Genomic DNA, 21,140 nt, shown 5'->3' on the forward strand with positions numbered 1-21,140 from the left:
TGTCAATATACAAGTTTGCATAAATAAAGCTTTAAATTGACAGTAAGCTTTACAAGTAATCCTCCAAACAATAAATTACGAGATAAAAATAAGAGTAAATCAGCAACAATAACAATTGAATGATGCTATTTATGATATTTCAAATGCATTTCGATTGGGGATTTACATGATTTATATAAATGTTTTTCTATTCTATTAAAGTACAGACATTTGAATTTATACCGAAATTTAAATTAACGAACTGGAAGAGAGGTTTAAAGAAAATCTTCACAAAAGGAAATGCAAGAAATATGAGATCTCTTTCTTCGTCTGAATTTTCATAAAAAAGAATTATACAGTTACTCGAACGTACACACTCCAAAATGTATAAAAATGCCATCTCGCTAGAAAAAAAAAAGCACTAGCTATTCCTGGAAGTTTCAAAGAATCGAAACCTGCCCGGGATTTTGACAATTTGTGTCTTTCGGTTAAAAAAATAACACTAGCCAGAGACGGGAGAGTTAAGGTATAATAATAAAAAGCGAAGAACAGGAAAGCCGGAGAAATGGCCTCAGAATACAAAATAGTTCATGCTTGGAAGCTGATATGAGCTGCGCTTCAATTCGCTGCAGATTTAAGCTTTCAGTTCTTTCGGTACTCACAAAGGGAAAGAGAGACTCGCGAAAAATAATCGAGGATTCAACATTACTCCTTTAGTGGGAATATAAGAAATGACACTAGAGGCAGAATAAAAATGTTCCGCTGTTCGCGTATTAACAGCATGTTACTTGGCCATTTAATACAAGAAGAAGGAAGTAAGAAAGTAAAAGCATTATCCTCTTTTAGGTTTGCATCCATTAATGATACGTGAAAAAATTCTAGAGAAATATTTTTGTTGCTTCTTTTTCACTACTTAAAAATCATATTCGGTAGTACTTTTTTTTATTATTTACAACAGAATATTCAAAACTGTTCGTTATAATATTGATCAAAACACCGGTATTATATCTATAGACATAATTGATAAGATTAATTAAAAATTCCTCTAGAATGGTATAATAAAATAAATGAAATATTTATTATTTTTACGTCTAGTGAATCATAAAAATCAAATCTTTTAGGATGTACTTTTTAAAAAAGAAGATTAAGTAAAAAATGACTGTCTGACGCATGTTTATTATATGCGAAAGAGAATTCTTATAATTTCATAAGTTTTTCCAAAGTAACTTCAGTAAAATGGGCACTAATTTATATGACTTTAAACTTTAAGTGAGAGATTTAATTTATAAAAATGAATGGTTACTATTATTACTACTATTACTGTTACAAAAATTACTACAAAAAAGCATTTGTATATATAATATGCTAACGAACCTGACGCAGAAATTGGTCTTATTACCGAATGTCGAATGGTAACAATTAAATGCAAACAAACCATCTTACAAACATTTCAGACTGTTCCATTGAACACTTTTGCAGCTGTCCTTAATTCAACGCATCGCTTAGCTAATTAATGGAGCAGCAAAAAATTATTTGAAATGCTCGGAAAAGAGTTAGCTCTTCCATTCAGAAAAAAAGAGAAATCAAAATTCTAGTAGTCTCAAAGAGAAAGTTTAATCCAGCGAGAAATTGTTCTTAATCATCGCGAAACAGGTAAGCGCTATGGCTTGTATTGTTAAAGCATGAATTCCATTATTTCATAGGATATAAGTAATTGCATGAAATAATTAGAAATTCTAAGAAATAGCAGATGAATCATGATCATCATTTTATGAAATAAGAGAATTAGATATTCAATGAATTAAAATTATTAATTTATTCTATGAATTAAATAAACATTTTAATTTACCCAAAAGTAATTTGTAGTGGACTGATTCCATTTAATGGATAATTTTCAGTCTTATTAAACAAAAAAGATCAAATTTTAATAAATATATTCTGTATTAATAGCTTAAAAGCTAGACAAGTCGGTATTCTGGACCAACATAGGTCTTCAAGATGCCTAGTTGTACATAGTAATGTACAATTTTTGCTATGGAATAATCGCGTTCTCAATTTTTTTTTCTATTCCAACAAAGAGCGCAACTAATGCAGAAATAGCAATTTAACATTGGGTTGTTATCAATGGTAAACGAAGGTAAAAAGTTCAATGTGATCCCGTAAATGTGGTTACTGTCAATGTGATTACTGTCTTGACATTCTTCGAATTATCAAGTCTACACACATCGAAATTTACTGACTAAGTGATTTTATTAAACACTATATAAGCGTCTTTAAAATATATCAAAACAACCATATTCAAAATTACAACATTTTTTATAATATTTTATTGTAACCAAGAAAGGATTTTGTGACCACCTTATATATTCAGTTGTTATAAAGATTAAAATAATTTTTAGAGATGACCTGATAAAAATAATCTATAATACAGGGTGATCGAGAAGTAAACGGATGTGTTCGGAGCCCTATAGCCTGTTAGGTACTGAACGAAATATAACAAAATTTGGTCACCATACACATTAAAGTATGCGGTTTCGATTTATCAAGGGAAAAAAATAAATACCAAAAACGCCTATTGGGGAAGTCCTAGCGCAGCAAGCACTTAATGTGTCTAAAAAGAATACATAACTGCCAATGGAAACAGTAAATAGCAACACACCAAATACCGATGAAAAACGTTTATTATAGAAACTTACAAATTTGGCTCAAGATGACCGCCAACTTGATGTTCCAATAATTGCATGTTGACGATCGACGGACGGATTTTGGACGGTGGCTCGCAGCATATCGGCATTTATTCGTCTGACATGCAATGCCAAAATTGAGATTAGTATCATCAGTTAATGAGTGTTATCTTATACGGATAAAATTTCAGGATCTTACGCAATATTTTCTGCAACGTCGAAAACGGGGTATCTGTTTGTTGTGATATTGAACGTGCACTGCTAGTACCCTGCTTATTAGCTATCGCCTGATCCATAACGGCTGTTGCAACTTCTTCAACTAGTTACTGCTTGATAACTTTACGTCCTCGTCCTGGTTGCACACCAAGAATTCCCGTTGTTTCAAATCTTTCAACCACTCTTCGTAAGTTAGTTATAGACATCGGTCCTCTAACTGTTTTAATCGCCGGTATTCATGAAAAGCAGCACGGGCATTTTCATTCCGCTAATAAGGCGCGTTCACGTAGTGACAACGCATTCGACGGGTGAATTCTTGCAGAATGACATAAATTCCCGCAACTCTTCCTTTTATCTTCTATGTCATGTCACAAAGTAACCGTATAAGCAAATTACATAATAAAGTTTTCGATCGCAGCGCCAGGATTTCCCCTATAGGCGTTTTTTCGTACTAATTTTTTTTCTTAATAAATTGAAATTGCATACTTTAATGTGTATAGTAGCCAAATTCTGTTATTTTTCGTCTAGTATATAGCACGCTACAGGGCTCCGAACACCTCCTGTTATTTCTTGACCACCCAAATATATCAAACATTTTGATGAAAATTATTTTGTGTATTATTTTATATGATTAAATTCCTGATGACAAAAAAGAAAAAAATCGGTTCGAGGAAAGAACAATTCGGGAAAAAGACTTTTTGTAATTCATTGCTGGAAATTTTTAATTAGGTGAGTTAAAATTTTAAATATATCAAAATACTAATTTATGATAAATATTTCATATATATCGTAAAATATTAATTTTCCTATGATGCTGTAGATTAATCGATAAGCAATTGATTTAGTACCGTTGCTTGGGAATATAAAAAAAAATTATTGAATTCAAATTTAAAATTATTTATAAATGTAATACGATATGAGTTCAATTCGCTACAGATTTCAGCTTCTTTCAATATTCATTCAATAACAATGAAAACCTTACAAAATATAATAGATGATTCAAAATTACTCCTGTAGAATAAATATAATAATTACTTTACAGACAGAATAAATGAAACTGAGGTTCCTTTAATTTAAAACGTTCGTTATGCAGTTAATACTCGTACAAGGTAGCGAAAACAAAAATAGTAAATGAATACTTTAAGTTTCGAAGCCATTAACTATAGCTGGTTAAAGTCTAACCAAATTTTCTGATTCTTATTTTTCGTCTATTTTGTTCTTATTCTCTTTCTGCAATAATTAGAATAGAATTATTGGACTTTTTCAGTTAGCAGTGATTAAAGCATTGGATATCAAATCTATGAGGATAATTAAAAGAATCATTACCAAAATAAAAAAAAAATATGTTCGTGCATATGCTAGGCTAATTCATAATTAATTATCAATAAAATATTTCTTTGGTTTCTTTAAAAAGGAATATTCACTACTAAAAGATAACTTAAAAATATATTAGCATTTGAATATTTCAAATTACATTTTTTCACACGTCTTGCAAAACCATTAACCAAACTAAAATCAAATAACATTTTGCTCAGAGATCACGTTGTGCTGCATGACTTTCACCTGAATCGTTTACATGATTCTAAATATGCTCATTAAATATGCGAAGATGCAAAGACTTCCTAAATCCTCAGATATGACGTTTAGGAAAAGGATTTGTAGTGAAAAAAGGTGGTGAGGCTGAATAATTTATATTACTGCTGATGCGTTCAGTTCTTAACAAAATGAAACATAGATATTCAGTAGGACAAGATGAAGGATTTCGTTGGAAAAACCTTTTAAATTCATTGCGAGAAAGCAACATATTCTATCATGTGCTTTTGAATATTAAAGAGCATATAAAATATCAATTTTATGTGTATTATGTATTGATTATAAAGTATCAATTTTATGTGGTCATGTGTGTACTAACAAAATAAACATTATAATACTTTTAAATTGTTTATCACCAGAAAGTCAATTTCTATTTTATTGCTCAGTTTTTTTCGAATTTCTATTTCTTATTATATTTAATTGATTCTCATTAGATAATTATTCCACTTGTTTATATTTTGCAAATATAATAAACAAATATAGCATATAAATAATAAAAGAAATATTAAATATAATCTGGTAATAAAATCTTAGAAAAAAGAAGCATTTTGTATTATTTCATTTACTCAAAATTTACAAATTTATATGGCTTCGTTAATTTTCCAGAAAAATCGCTAACCTTAGATGGTGGTTAATATCTACTAAGTCATAATTTTAGTTAAAGCCCATATTAAGTTAAATAATTATTTATGATTTCTGAATTTTGTATTGAATCATTTCGAGGAACTGAAAACTGAGTGAAATATTTGAGAAGTATTTTTAGATTTTAAACACAAGTACAATTCGTTAATTGTTCATTACTTTTGTTTATATAGTTAAAATTGAAAGACTATTTATGAAAGTTACGTCCCACAACTTCAAATGGGAGCAGGACTTTATGACAACAACATATTCATATGTGAAATACATCATTCAAAGATCTTAACAAAGGTGAGTTGAAATGTACGTACCTACCATAATAGTATGCATAACTCTATAAAACAGAAACTATTTTAAAAGATTTAATTTCGATAAAAATACCAAAATTTCATTTTTTTAATTTCCTGTAATAAAAATGTATAAAATTCAGAAATGACAACAGGAAATAACTAATGTGTTTGTTTAAAGTAATTCTTCGCAGATAGTTTAGAAATAGTTAAAATATGTTCTAATAATCAATTCAAATTATGTTCTTATGTAAACAAGACTGTGTTTTCCTTTCACTGCTTGACAGAGAATTTCTGGAGAATTTTCTAGTAAGTTGTTTTTAAGGATTAAAGTATTTTCCTTTCACAGTATAAAATAGCTTGATAATTGAAAATTACGCTTCTGTTTTGGTATTTTAAGTGAAGAGATATTAAATTCAGAAATTACGTAAAACATATTTATAATTGTGAAGCCTGTTGCATCAAAATATGATTATGAAATATGAATTTGCAGTTTTAGTGAACACATTTTCATCATCTTATTAGATATATATTAAGAAATTCTTAATTAATGAATGCATAATTAATTTTAGCATTCATGGGATAAGGTAAAGAAATGTTATCTTTTTTATTATTAATGAAAGACAATACAAAATAAAGCAATTTGAAGAAAATTTAATGTCAGGATTTTTTACAATTATGAACAAGAACTTTTCGTTAAAATAACTCATCACTTTCATATTCTTTCGAAATTATTTAAATTCTCTCGTTATAATTAAGAATTCAGAAGATGGCTGATAATAAAAATTTATTTGCCTGCATAAAAATCCTGTATTTAAGCAAATAGATAAATTTAATTTTAGTTAAAAAAAACATGAGCTTTTAAAATTTCGGGTTATCGTAAAAGGTGTATGTGTTGGGTTTTTTAAGTAATTAGATTTTCTTAAATCTTTACCATTTTTCTATACTGGGACTTCTTTTGTGATATAGGATTTTTCACATAATTTTTTCCCCAAAATTAGCAGCCTTTGATTAGTTGCCACCCATCCAGGTTTGAGGTTGTTTTAAACTAATTTTGAAGTGAACCGTGCAAACGAGCTATACATTTTCTCACATCTTCAAGATGCTCCACAACACTTATTTTACCGTGAATATCAAAATACATAGTCAAGGAATTGTTAATATGTTGCAGAATCCAGCGGCACTGGGATAGTTGCTGTTTTTAGATTCCAAGAATCTCAAAAATCGTATTGATTTGCCTAAAATATCGGAACCGTAAATTCGATAACATAAGACTAGTATCATAACTATAAAACATACCGGTCCGACATTGTTTAACATACGATACTGTGAGAAAAAATTATAAAATTAAAATATTATATTAAATGAATTCCTTTTGCGAAAGGCAGACAAATATAGATAAGTGGCTCCAAGAGATCACGTTGCAAAGAAATAACTTTTCTTTCCATCACATATATCTTTCAAGTTGAAAACACTTGCTTCTTTATCCTAAATTGCTATTGCAGTGATATTTGAAAGAATATAAATTTTCACAAAAACTCATGAAGTTGCACAGCATCCCAAATTAAAATTACTGATGTCCTAACTTTCTCTTACAAAGATTTTTCCGGTAGATCCGATTTTTCAAGGAAGAAAATAATGCTAGGTCTACATCCTACTGCTCATGCCTTTCGCATAAATGCAATGCATCTTGAAATTTATTTTCAAGTCGCGACATGGAGAATCAAATAGTCGCTCCTCAAAATATTTCGAGAAGAATAAATTTAAAGTCATTTCAATAGTCAGATCACAAACAAGAATTCCTTGATTTCAATATATTCGTTCATCGGTGTTTCGTCTACTTAAGCAAACAGTAATTTTAGAATAGTTTAGTGATACACTTTAGAATAGTTTAGCGATATTTCAAAATATTTTTTCTTGTATGATAATTTTAAATATATACTACGTATTTGTTAATACCTCTCTGGGTTCATTTTCAAGATGTAAATCAAACATTCAATTTAATTATATCTCGCCATATTACAATTTGTACTCACCGTAAGCAAATATTATTGTTTTCAACTTCAAAACCATCTTTCACCTAATAATAGAAGATAGAAGAAAAGAAGCATATGAAAATTTAAGAAATATACTTTGCTATTCAAAATGCCTTTGTATTTCTTTATCTGTCTACTTTGCATCTTTTCAAAATGGATTCTTTCAATATGATTAACTTAATATCGTATTCTGTGCTAATTTAATGTTTAAATTTTCTGCTATTCATACAAACATATGTATATCAATGCTTAATTGCTGTTATGTTTTTCTTCAGTGTTAGTTTTAAAATAATCTGGGTTTAGAACAAAAGTAAATTCACTTCAATACTCAAAATGAAGAATATACTTCACAACTACATTTATGTAACTATATTAGCATTTTTGAAATTATTTTTTAATAATGCGATAATCAACTAATAAAATAACTGACATATTAAATTTTTACTTAATTGCAAATGCCTCCAATTCTTGCGTATGGATGATTTTTGAGTGAACTCGGGATTTTAAGCATGGTTAGAATAACGAGGACGACACATGAAACGGCACATCCTTTCAATGTTTCTTGTCACATCAACGAAACAATGTAAAACTAATGTGAGATTTAATATATATCAGACCCGTGTACACTACAATTATTATGGTAACTGAATATTGAACTCGAGATAACTCGCTACAATGAGTTTGATCACTGCGACCACTATTTTTTCATTGAAGAAAAAAATATTTTAATAAAAAAAAATCCTTTTTTTTTTTTTGCCTACAGATCTTACTGCCATTCATTTTGATTTACAAATCTGTAACCGTGACAAAATTAAAAGAAAAGTTTTAAATTCACTTTGTGTTACATAAGTACAATATAAAAGATAGACACAACTACTTCTACTAATAAAACAGTCGATACTGCATTTTATCTTGTCGAAGTATTTCGATATAACAGCAAATTATTTTTGAGCACAAAATTATCCCCCCCCCAAAAAAAAGAAAACATATCTCGATTATCTCACATTGCATTAAACGTGAAACCATGGAATGCAGCATCACTGAAAATTGTCCCACAGCTTCCACAAAAAATATCAAAGAAAGGTGAATGCATAAGAATTGTGGACGAAAGCTGCATTTTATTCATTTTGCAAATGTTGGAAAAGAAACAATTCGAAGTAAATTTCCTTTTCATTACTTAAATGCTTCCTTTGTTCTCTCATAAATATATTTATTCCCCGAACAACGGCAGCATATAAAATTATGTTGCCGTGCAAAATGACCAGATAATATAGTGCGAAACACAGTTGCTGAGATGTAATCCGGTTTAAAGACCTCAGACAGCGTTGGGAAAATAAACGTAATAAGTGCTCTTAATGGCAAAGAATTAGGCCCTAAGCTTTTCAACTTCTTTTACGCAAAACCACTACAATATTCATTGAGGAAGCGCTGAGTGAAATTCGACTTTCTCTCTAGACCATTAATTTACCTCAGGCACTAAATGTCGAGAGCTTAGACGCTAAATCCTACGAGAATTCTTTATGTCTTCCTACACGTCCAACACCTAAATAAAATACCACTATTCAAAGCTAAGGTTGTCACATTTCTTTCTTTTACCCTTTTGCGGGTCAATTTACCAGAGACAAAAAATAAAGATACCGATTATACCATTGCTTTTTACGGAGCATTTATTTATGAATACATATGAAGCGGCAACGACTCGCAGATTGAATATGAAATATAATAGCAAAATAAATTGGTTTTTTATTCCCAATTCTCTCTTTCTCTTTCTTTCATTTCTGACCTTTTAATGTATTGCTATGAATCAAAAGATAAAAATGGTTTTCTTTTTTTCTTCTGTTTTCAAAGATGATTTTACCTGCTTAAGTTCGCGTAATTTTAACAAATAGAAAAATTTGCACTTTTGCTCCTTAGAGGATTGAAGATTTTACTTCTTTCTAACCATAGATGTTCATAAAATATATTTGTGAGATGGTTCGCGGCGATCATACCATTCTTCTTTAAGGTTCGTAAAACCGAGTTTTAAAATTTAAAATGTAAATCAATAAAATGCTTGTTAAATTTTCTATGAAGCAGTATTTTCACTTGCATTAACATTAAATATAGGAGGAACAACCAACTTAATTCTAACATCAAATAAATCTTTGCAACTTATATCCATGTGTGTATGAAATAAAGTAAATAGTGATAATTTTTTATATTTTTTAAGCTTTATGTGGCATCTATAACAGAAAAAATTAAAACAGCATATTGAAAAATGTTGTTCATTACATAACTTTTGGAAGCATATATTATAAATTAATAATTCATACTATGCTCATAATTTTTTTTTCAATTCGTGCAAAGTTTTTTTTTTTTTTAGTTTCTCCAGCTGCTAAAAAGTGTTGAAATTTCCTGGATATCATAAAGCTGATGATTTCAAAACAGATATAATTTTTGTTAATTTGGCTATAGTCTTTATAATAATGCATATACTAAACCAATCAGTGATGTCTGCATCCATGAAACTAACATATGTTGTTGATTTTACTAATTTATTTATTTATTATTTTACTCATAAATTTAATACCACAACAGAAATTATCGAATTCAAAAAGTAATGAGTTCTTACAATCAACCAAATTTCTTTAAACAATTGGAAAGAATTAAAACTTTTTGTCTCTATGACTGATATTGTATCTTGCGATTAGTCATACTGCATTTAAATTATAAAGATTTTTTTAGGGTAATCACAAAACTCAGAAATATGAAGTTGCTCAAAATAAGCTTAAAGATTCTGAAAAATTGGGTTCAAAATAAGCACAAAGGTGCATTACTAAAGGGCCACATAGGTAAATATTCTGAAAAGGCGCTCATGGAAAATTTCCTGACAATCTAGGTCATTTTAAAGTAGAACAAGAAGATAGGTTCCATCAGTATATCAAAATAATGGAGAAAGATATCAAGACCCTTATTTCGGCACGATTCAGGCAACAATTTTCATGTAAATATTGTGAGAAAAGAAGCGTTATCTAATCTCTTAAAAATGTCTAACTTTCAAACCGAAAATTTAATCTTAATCTAATAACTCAACATTTTCTGATCAAGAATGGCCCACAAATAGATTGGCAAGGCATAAGCAGTGCTTTAATGTACAGGGTGTCTCGGTTAAAAATATCCGAATGTAAAGGCGTATTACTACGAAACAACCCATTAAAATATATATAATTAAATAGAAAAATATTTTGTCAAGTTTAAATATGAAAAGATTTCGAATTCCCTATATTTAAATACAGATTTATGTTTAATGTTCGCAGCACTTATAATAATTTGATTCATATTATTTTTAAACTCTAATAAATTAAACAACTTAATAACAAATTGTATAAAACTTCGCATTTCCCATGTTCATAAGGATGGAATTATATAATGTGTTTTTTATTGACTTCCTGGAGTACTAGTGCTTTGAAATGTTTAACAATTATTGTTTTCCAATGAAAATAAATGTTTTAATAATGTTATAGTTCTTAAAATGCATTTAATATATCAATCAAGAATTTAAAAAAATGATTATGCAGAGCTGTTGTGGTCAAGGAATTAATTTGATTAAATGTATTCGATTAATATTACATACTGGGTTAATTAACAAATAGTTAGATTTCATAACATTTGTAACTAAAGTAAAAGTAAAGTAAAGTAAGACTAAAAAATAATTAAAAAATTAAACACTGTTTTATTTATATAGCAATAAGTGGAAAGCTCTATTTTTTTAACAACAATCATAATTTTATAAAGTAATTAAAATACAATATATTCATAGGAAATAACTTTACTACGAACATTTCCAACAGATTTTTTTGATAACTGTATTATTGATTTTAAAAAATTAACTAACGTAAAAAAATAAGAATATTGTAAAAAATTTTTAAATGAAAAAAAAAAAAAAACATAGATTCATAATTACTAGAGCGGCATAAAGCATTTATTATTCTAATTGAATATTAAATCCACATATTATAAACAAATTAGAATATTTATACATAAAAGTTTAGAATTTTAATAAAGATTCGCTTGGTCTTGGAAAACTAATGTCTTACATATTTGGCTAATGGCCTATATTGACATACCTCTTGACAAATATAACATGTATGCAATGACTAACTTAAAATTGCTTATGTCTTACATTACGTAAATTTTCTCCTACTAACAGCAAAATGAATTCTAAAATTAAATTTAAACAGCACATTTAACGCACATCTCCTGAGAATGAGTTGAATCCTCTTAATTAACGACAATAAAGCATTCAGAAGGAAAATTTTCAAAACCGCGTCCATTAATTTCTAGCAATTCCCCAAATAACTACTTGTTATCACTATTTCGTAATGTAATCGCGTACTCTATAAATTGGCGTAATTATCCTATAAAAAACAAAACTACAAACTTTGGTAAAAATAAAATTCTTTCTACATTTAAGTGTTCGTTATTCAAATAGAGACAAATGGTCCAAATTACTCGGTGATCAATTTTTTTTTCTAACTCTAAATCTAGAAAGTGTTTCACACGCACCTAGCAGATAAGTTGAGGTCGGAGAATGACATAATGATTAAGTGAAAAGGCACCGAATTATTTATGTTGCGGTTACATAAACTGCAATACAGAAAAGATTAAGTTCTAAATTAACTTCCCTTTTTTATAAAATTCAAACTTCATTCTGTTTATCTGTTTAATTAAAGTACTTGAAATGTAAAAGTGGAGTATAAATTCATTAAATTAAAGGCATTGAAATTTAATAAATCATATCGATTGATTAAAAATGCAACTTTGTAAAAAGAGCTTATTTTTTATTGTTAAAGAAAAGAACGTACCACTTTTAGTGGTATTACCCGGTGATAAAACTAAACATTTATTGCTTTTATTTTGAATTCAAATCTAGCAGAAATCACGGGAATTAATTATATGATTAAACTAAATAACACGTAAGTATTTTATTCACTTTGTTTTTTTTAATATTTTAATGGATTTGCAAGAAATGTGTATCTTAAATTTTATGGAATTGCAAGAAAAAAATAGGAGTAATAAATAAATTAATAAAAGATAGAGCCATTACAAAATTTCTAAAACAATTATAGAATTCATTTTTTTTCGTTGAAAATTGTTTAATTATCATATTAAATAAATCACAAAGATCGTTCGAGTATTTAACATCAACTATATTTATCTAAAAGATTCTGAAATATTTTTACAATTTGAAATTCTATGAGATGGTTATAGCACTTTTTGTCTATAAATTAAACAGAATTAAATTGCAAGACTGAGTTTTAATTATAACACGATAGACTTTCAACTATAACCTGGGAAATACTTTATATAAAAATTAATTTTCGACATATGTAGGAGTTAAACTACAATGTATCCCATATTTTGTTTAGACTATAAGTTCCTGTAAAATGAATTTCAATTTGCGAAAACTTTTTATAGATAATTAAGAATGCATTTTCACCTCATATTTTTGCCATTTTTCTTTCTTATTAGTTATTTTTGTTTTTCAAAAGCGTTGGATACTTTCTATATTTTTGCGAACATTGACGTTTTTTGCTCCAAATGAATATTCAAAATAATAATTAAAAAAATCATTAGTTAATTTGAAAGAATAAATACAAGAAATTCTAATTAGTTTATCTAATTATTCTAAAGGAATTTGAGCTGGAATTAAATAAAAATTAAAGAAATTTAAATATTCTGGAGGAAATATGTTTTTGTTTTTCCAAATTTTTGATCATTATTAAGCTTTTTTTTATTTGTTTGTTTCTCCGCTTAAAAATAAGTCTTTGAAATAAAACAATAAACCATAAAGAAACAGTTTTTTCAAGCAATCATTATGATAATTCAGTGACACTGAGAATAAATAATATAATCATCGATGCCATACCACAATTTTGTAAGAGAGAACATCCGTTTTTAAAAAAAATCATAGTTAAGTTAATCAGCAAATTATTTTAGTGCTTTAGTATTTACAGTCAATAATAAAAAAATTTGTAAATGTTGATTATTATTATTTTTTTTAGCTTGGGACATTTCTATTTCATTTCTCCTTCATAAATAAGAAAAACAGTTTTTACATTTGATACAAAAATAATAGGATAATTATTTCCAGTGTATTTTTAGCGCCATAATGTTTATTTATTAGATGAAGACATCTTTATAATTACCTATTGTTGTCCTCTTATATACTTCTTTGTTAATAAACATTATGAGATAAATAATTTTCTTATAAATATTTAAAGATATTTTATATACTTTTTTTTTTAATATACACAACTCCCAACTATTTTTATTTAACGATAAAAGCTTTTTTGTAAATTTAGTATCAGGCATTCTGAAAATTAGCATTAATACCATTTGAATAGGAATAAATATTCCGGAAAAAAATATATAGAAATATATTTGCACACAAAAAAATCGTTCTGTTAATAGCAATTAATAAAGACCTGAACTCTTTTTTATAGACAATAATGCAACTAACAATAGAAATATTTCTTAACATGCAAATATTTGCAATTTCAATTGGGGGGAAAATGCGACATTACAAAACGTGCACCATGAGCAAACCTAAGTTATTAAAATGAACATGCATATCTTTATCTTCTATGAGTTATCTTCTTACAAATTTAATTTTGCATAAACACATATCAGGAAGAATTAAATAAAATTAACAAACTCACAGACAAGAAAAATTTATTGAGAAAATTAGTGGATTTACCTGCCTAGTGATGATGGCCGTAAGATTGGACGTAGTATACCAGCCATTTTCTACTGAATGAAATGTAGTATCCTGAGGTTCAAATGTTACTCCATCTACAAGCCATGTCAGCTCTGCCGGTGGATTGCTGATGTCAGAGCGACAAGTTAAAGTAATCGTATCCCCTCTGTTACCTTCTGTTGGACCGTCAATCAGAATAAAATTCGGAGGAACTGTAAAAAGAGATAAAAATTTCTTAAGAAACATAATTTATTAAATACAGAACTGATATAAAATAACTTTCCTAATTTGGTGGCGATTGCAATGAAAACTAATAAATGGAAAGAAAAAATTCCATATGCAGACTCCAGAAAATATGGGCAAATAAATTCCACCCATACACAAAATGTTTCATAAAGTCGTCTATCTTATACCTATGGAAAGACAACACATTCTAAATGTTTTACGTGATTAATAAAAGATTACTTTCTGGAAATTTCATACTATATGTTATTCTTATCAATATACACATTTTTGTCATTCGAAATTTAATAGGATTTTGAGTGCAATCGTTATAATTAATGAGCGGCTTTCATTCCAACAGCGGCAAGATTTTGCCTGCCCTTCAATTTTTTTACACAATTCATTTGCCCTTGTCTCTCAGAATCGGTTATCAAATTTAGTTCTATTTCATTCGTTAGTTTCAGCTGTAAATGCTCCAAACAAAGAAAGTTATTTTATGGATACCTTATATATGAATCTCATCAATGGCAATGTTTATTAGTTCAGTGTTTGCTGTAAGAGGATTTTAAGTAGGCCTAGTTACAGGACAACGAAAGCATAATTTCGATTATTTCATTACACATTACTATTTTTAAACTATCTTTAAAGAAGTATTTGGGTATTTTAAGTCACGACGGATGAACTTTTATATGATTTTACTAATAAAATTGTTACATAGAATATGTATTGTAGAAAGATGGCAATATTCCTAGTAATAAATTGCCAAAAAAAAAAAAAATTCTTGCTATGTTTTAATTACACCGCTATGTTTATACTGTGTTACATAGAAGCTGCATTTTTAAAATTCAATGTTGTAGAACAGTTACTGCTTTTTTAAACCATCTCCTATTCAAACCATTTCATCCGCACTTTACATAGAAAGGTTGATTGTACTCTAAATACGATTGTCGAAATATTTAAATGACATCAGATTAATCGACTGATTAAACATGAAATAAGGACAACAGTGGAAACGCAAGGTAAAACAGGATCAATTAATTGTCATATGATAAACGTCTACTGATCTATGTCAAATTTGGAATCTTGAGCAACTTCAATTGCTATTCGTAAGTTCATTTGTTATTAAATTTTGTCAAACTGATTTAATATCATTTTCTGTTCACATCAGAATAATGCACGATCTCTGATGTCATTAAAATTAGTGCAATATAAACTATACAGAAGTTTTATTAATGAAATGAGTACATTTAACTAATTTTATTTAATTGGCTTTTTTATTCTTTAGTTTAAAAAAGTTAGTTTAGATTTTAGTTTTATTCTTTAGTTTTTAGTTTTATGCAAAATTGTGTTCATAAAGTCTGCAAAAACATTGTCTATTGATTGTAGTAGGATTAAGAATTTTCCTTTGTATAAATGCAAGATTTTCCTTTTTGGATTCATCACTTCATATTTTCACTAAATCAGGAATTTTTAAATAAAAATTTGAAAGGTAGGTTAATCATGCTTTTTTTCCCATTCAGAACTAAAAAACTAATAATAATGAAGCATTTTTCCTACTCAAAAAAATTACACGATATATAAACATAACGAAAGAGATTAGATGACAGAAACATCACACAAGGAAACAATCAGGTAAGTATTTAGAGGCCATGCGCATTTAATCTGCCATGTGACTGAATTTTCATGAATTGACACCGTTTAGAAGTGGTGGAAACTCGCGTTTCCTACAAGTGACTGCATTTCAAACGAATGCTTCTACTATTGTTCGCTATAAGTTGTGTATGGCATTTCTTTGTTATAATTAATAACGAAAATATTTAAATGGCATCAGATAAGGTCAGAACTAAGTAAATTTTACCCAAAATGGAGACAAGGCACACATGGTTTCAGCTTTAGCGAAAAATCATGTTTCCTGTAAGAGAAATGATTTCAAATAAATAGAACTGCAAATTCTACCTTACCGATTCGTAAAGACGCTTTGCTGGCATCGATAGAAATACCCTAATTCAGATAATCAAATTGGATGAAAGCCTTGTATTCAATAGAAGGCATATTTATTTGTTAATGCACAGAAAAAAAAAACATCTTATTTCTCTGTTGACTCAAGTACCGAATGTAAAATTCAGGAATATGATTTTGTTTTTGCAATTTGTAAAGTAAAAAATGGTGAAAGAAGTCTTGAATCGGAAATACACAATTATTTCAAATATTTATTTCTTTACTTTCTTAGTATTACACTTTTTCCTTTTTCTTATTTTATCTCTTATGTTTTATTTTATTTCCAATTTTATTATTATTAACTTTTAGTGAAATCCAACCCTCTCTAAATAAATAATTAAACACCCTAATTGCTGCAATTCCATTTCCACTTGTTTCTAATCTAAATTGGGTTGTGAGTATAGGAAAGAAATGTGAAGAATAAGTTTTGTTAATACATGGTTAATTAATGAACGCTTATATTAATTCTTAATATGTACAACTCAATAGCTTGAAATTTATTTTAGAGAGACATTTGGATAGTGAATTCTCTAGGCTCAAACTGCATTTAAATATAAATTTAAATACTAGAATACATTTCAGTCTAGAACTTTTCTAAGTTGCATTTTAGATTACACTGTTGGTTTAAAGAAAATTCAGAATGCTAATATATATATATATATATATATATATATATATATATATATATATATATATATATATATATATATATATATATATATATATATATATATATATATTGCCAATATGTGATTGTCTGCAATGATATTTAAAATTGATGTAACTGTTTTAAGGTATGCCTTCAAGAATGATGTTAAAAATAGGTGTTCAGTTTTCACATTTATGGTAACAATGACAAAATTCTGAAAATTTCAAATGACAGAGGTTTCTTGTTTTCGTAGAGGGTGATCTTCGTCATGATAAATGATAAATGCTTTTAGAATGATATTAAGGGAAATGCGGGAACGAGAAAACGATGGCGATAAGCTAAAACTGAACCCACCAAGTAATGATAGATACTAAATGATATAAAAATAAAATATTTTATTGCATTCAACAAATCTTTCACTTGTGAACGAAGTGGAATAGTATAGAAAGACGGAAACCTAGAAAATGTGAGAAATACAATAAAATGCTTTGCCTTTATATAACTTCTCTGTACTTATTGATTGCTTTCATCATTTCCTTAGAATCTGCCTAGCCCAAGCATTTTGTGTGCTTCAGGTACCTTTCCAACGCAGTTTATGGCAACGCAGTCACTACGAAGATCGTATTCGAATGAGGAGGCTTTCCTGTTGTAAATTTTTCTCAATGTAATTCGAAGAGATAAAATATTATTTTTCACTTCATTCTTGTTTGTAAGCATTAAAACACGTTCCATCTCTTTCTTTTAACAGTATGAATTTTAAGAATTCATATATCGACCAAAATATTTTTATAATTATCCTGCCTCTCAATATAAGAGTTAGATTTAAACAATTTTTAAATGAAATAGAATATTAAGCTATTTTTATTTTGAAAATTTTCTTTTAATAACTTCTTTAAGAGATAGTTTATTATTTATATATATATTATTTATTATTATTTATATATATAATATTTTAATATTTATGAGAATAACAGAGTTTATACAATAACTTTTGAGTAGAATATTCTGCAATGCATTTATGCTCAAACCAATATTTAATCAGATTATATGCATTCAGTATGTCAAGTATGAAACAGAAGTTCATAAATGTTGATGCGAGGCCTCTAAAAGAGTTACACAGAGAAAATTTGGTGTCCCAAAATCCTTGAAAGAGGCTTCTATTAGAATATTTGCAAATACTAAGAAAAGAAACAATTTTAATTTCAATCACTTCGTTAAAAAATTTCTGTTACATTTAGACAATATCTCATTGACCTGCATGTCATCAAAATTTTTTCGTATTAATTGTAATTCCTATATTAATGTAGCAGTGAAGAAATATTTTGTAAGAAAAAGAAGCCAACAGATGAAATTCGTCTTTAGCAAAAAGAAATGCTTAGGAACTTTTGAAAAAGAAAATCCGCTTAACTTGGATTGCTTCAACTTGCATGACATCGCAGTTACATGACAAACATAACTGCTCATGCTGTCTATCATTTAACTATTCTTTATTATGTAACATCATGCTTTTCACTCCTCGCCCCCAGGGCAAGATTTGAAATGACTGTCAAAAGTAAACTGATGCATCTTAAAATAAATAAGAAATAACTCCACTAAGAAAAATAATACATTGTAGCCATGCAAATTTGAGTAACATGCAAAGTTGGAATTCATTCTAAATTAAGATAAACAGAATTGAACTTACAAACGACAGAGAGTTTGACGGCTGTTACTAGAGGTACTGGAGTCAGAGGATTGGAGGCTGCACATGTGTAAATTGCATTATTATCAATTCTCTGTACAGTGAAAGATATGGTATTGGTAGAATCTCTACCAACAGTTGAGAAGCTCCCTTGGATGATATCACCATTACGTAACCACTGAAGCTCAGCAGGAGGTTTGCCTCCAGTCGAAGTACACGTGAGTGATAAGCGGTCACCAGCATGAATCAAGTCTCCTTCTTGGTAGCCTTTAATTTCAGGATGGTGGGGAGGATCTGTAACGATGCAAAATTTTGTGAAATGAGAATCATTTTAGTAAAAGACAAACATGGGTAATTATGAATTTCACTGCATATGTATATACAATTACGCACGTAAATATATTTTTTAAGAGAGTGTGATTCTTTTCGTTGTAGGCTTTGCAGATGCTGCGTCAGAGAAATTTGTCTTTCGCTTACGAGTTGGCACAGATGGCGACTGTGTCTCATTATTCATCAATTTCGCCAGTCAAATTTCATTAATGTACCGATTTTTTTTTGGCACAGAGGGTCTTTATTGCTGAAGAGAAATAGATAAACCCTCGACTAGTGGTCGAATGACACACATATGTTATCTTTCAGCAGACAGAAAAGAATTTATCCGTATCATTCCATCTAGAAAGCCTATATTTACTACTGATGAATCTAAAGAGGACTAGGATAACAGTTATCAGGCGTTCGAATTGGAACATACACTTGAGGGCCATCATTCTTAATCCGGTCACTATTAAAATATAAGACTTGGAGAAAAAAAACATTGTCTGTATCTCATTACCAAAGGATCATGAAGAATTTATTTAGTGTATTATTTATTCCTTTAAGCTGCTGATGGGAGTCTAAATTTACCAGTTCAATCAAGTCACTTTTTAGTATTTTTATTGGGGTTTCTTCTTTCTACTTCGAAAGAATTTTGTGCTATTCGGTGTTCACATTTTGAACACGCCGTCTTTGAGTAGCTGTGGAACAAGTGTACGATGAATATGGAGATTAAGTTCTTGTGTCTAGTATTAATGGCTTCACTGATTGGATCATGTAAAATGTAGATAATATGCACCTTAAAACAATGCATCAATAACTCTTTTAGAAGTTTGGAAATAAAGCTTAATACTAGCTATTTAGCAAAAATATCAGAAGGTAACTATTTTTTGCGCGATGCGCGGTATAGCAGTTAGTCCTAACTTATGTCTGTACCGTTTTCCAAATAAGTCTTAGTTAATCCCATTAAATTTTGGACATGAGGTAGCTGGGTACTACTGTACAACTCTTTCATCCTAAATAAAAAATGAAATTTAGAAGAAATTAAACAGATTTACATTTGATTAAATCAATTATTGACTTGCATTTGATTTAGTTATTTTTGGCATAATTTTCAAATTACTTTCATCGGAATAGCTTTAACTGCGTAGGATTCAAATTGTAAGTAGCATATTTTCTTTTTACAATAAATATATTTATTAAACTTCAAACACTGTAATTCATTGGCTTTTACTAATAACTTCTTTTAATGTGATTTCAACACTTAAATCTAACATTCAATAAAACAACATAACAAATTAAATCGCTGAAGATAAATTTTGGGTACAATTTGCAAAATTAGAAATTAATCCCAGTAAAATAATTTAGTCACGTCAAAAATATTAACATAGACTTCTTTCGGGAAATTCAACAATATTTTCCATTTTTAAATAAAGCGAAATTTATCTATTATTTCGAACTGCATACATTTTACAATAACTTCATATTTAAAGTAATTAAATATGCACCAATATTTTAGATATATTCCACCATACGAATAAATACTACATGAATGTTCTTTTACATCACACTTTTCTAATACTGTCAAATACTGATATTGGTTGATTAAACTGCATTGCGGGCATTTCTAAATGGCTAAATTTGCTGAAGAAAGTGATGATAAATCGGGAATCCCATTTGTCCCAAAGTTATGGTCACGAATAAATCTGAGAATTAATAAGCGTCCAGTCTGGCGGCTTCCTTATAAATCTACCGAACGCAATTAAAATTTGAGAGCCTCTCAAATATGAGTGCAGGAAATATAGTCATTTACGAACTTGCCTATATTCCCCTCGATATTAACTTAGTATTAAATAGGTACGACAAAGCATTTGATTGAAAAGAGGTCGTCAAATCACTTCAAAACTAAACATATATCAGAGCCCACATTTTCATACTAATGAAAACGAATGATGATTAACTAGGGTATAAATGAATGATTTTGTGGGAATTTACCGATGTATTTGTAAGCTGGATGCTTTGCAGAATGAATAGCAAAATATGTTTCATTTCGTCCTTCAAAAATAAATACCCGAAAATAAATTATCATGTGTACACTTATAAGA

The 21,140-nt window shown here is 28.6% G+C and overlaps 1 protein-coding gene across 1 annotated transcript in view; it reads right to left on the bottom strand.

Annotated features, from left to right (window-relative positions):
* Positions 1-21,140, bottom strand: part of LOC129958649 (nephrin-like) — a 658,065-nt gene that overhangs the window by 263,983 nt on the left and 372,942 nt on the right. The window contains exons 7-8 of the mRNA XM_056071256.1: positions 18,727-19,017; positions 14,174-14,385 (exon numbers count right to left, since the gene is read on the bottom strand). Coding sequence (XP_055927231.1) covers positions 14,174-14,385; positions 18,727-19,017 — 503 coding nt within the window. The remainder of the gene's footprint in view (positions 1-14,173; positions 14,386-18,726; positions 19,018-21,140) is intronic.

This window comes from Argiope bruennichi, chromosome X1 (assembly GCF_947563725.1).
Source record: "Argiope bruennichi chromosome X1, qqArgBrue1.1, whole genome shotgun sequence".
Lineage (NCBI taxonomy): Eukaryota > Metazoa > Arthropoda > Arachnida > Araneae > Araneidae > Argiope > Argiope bruennichi.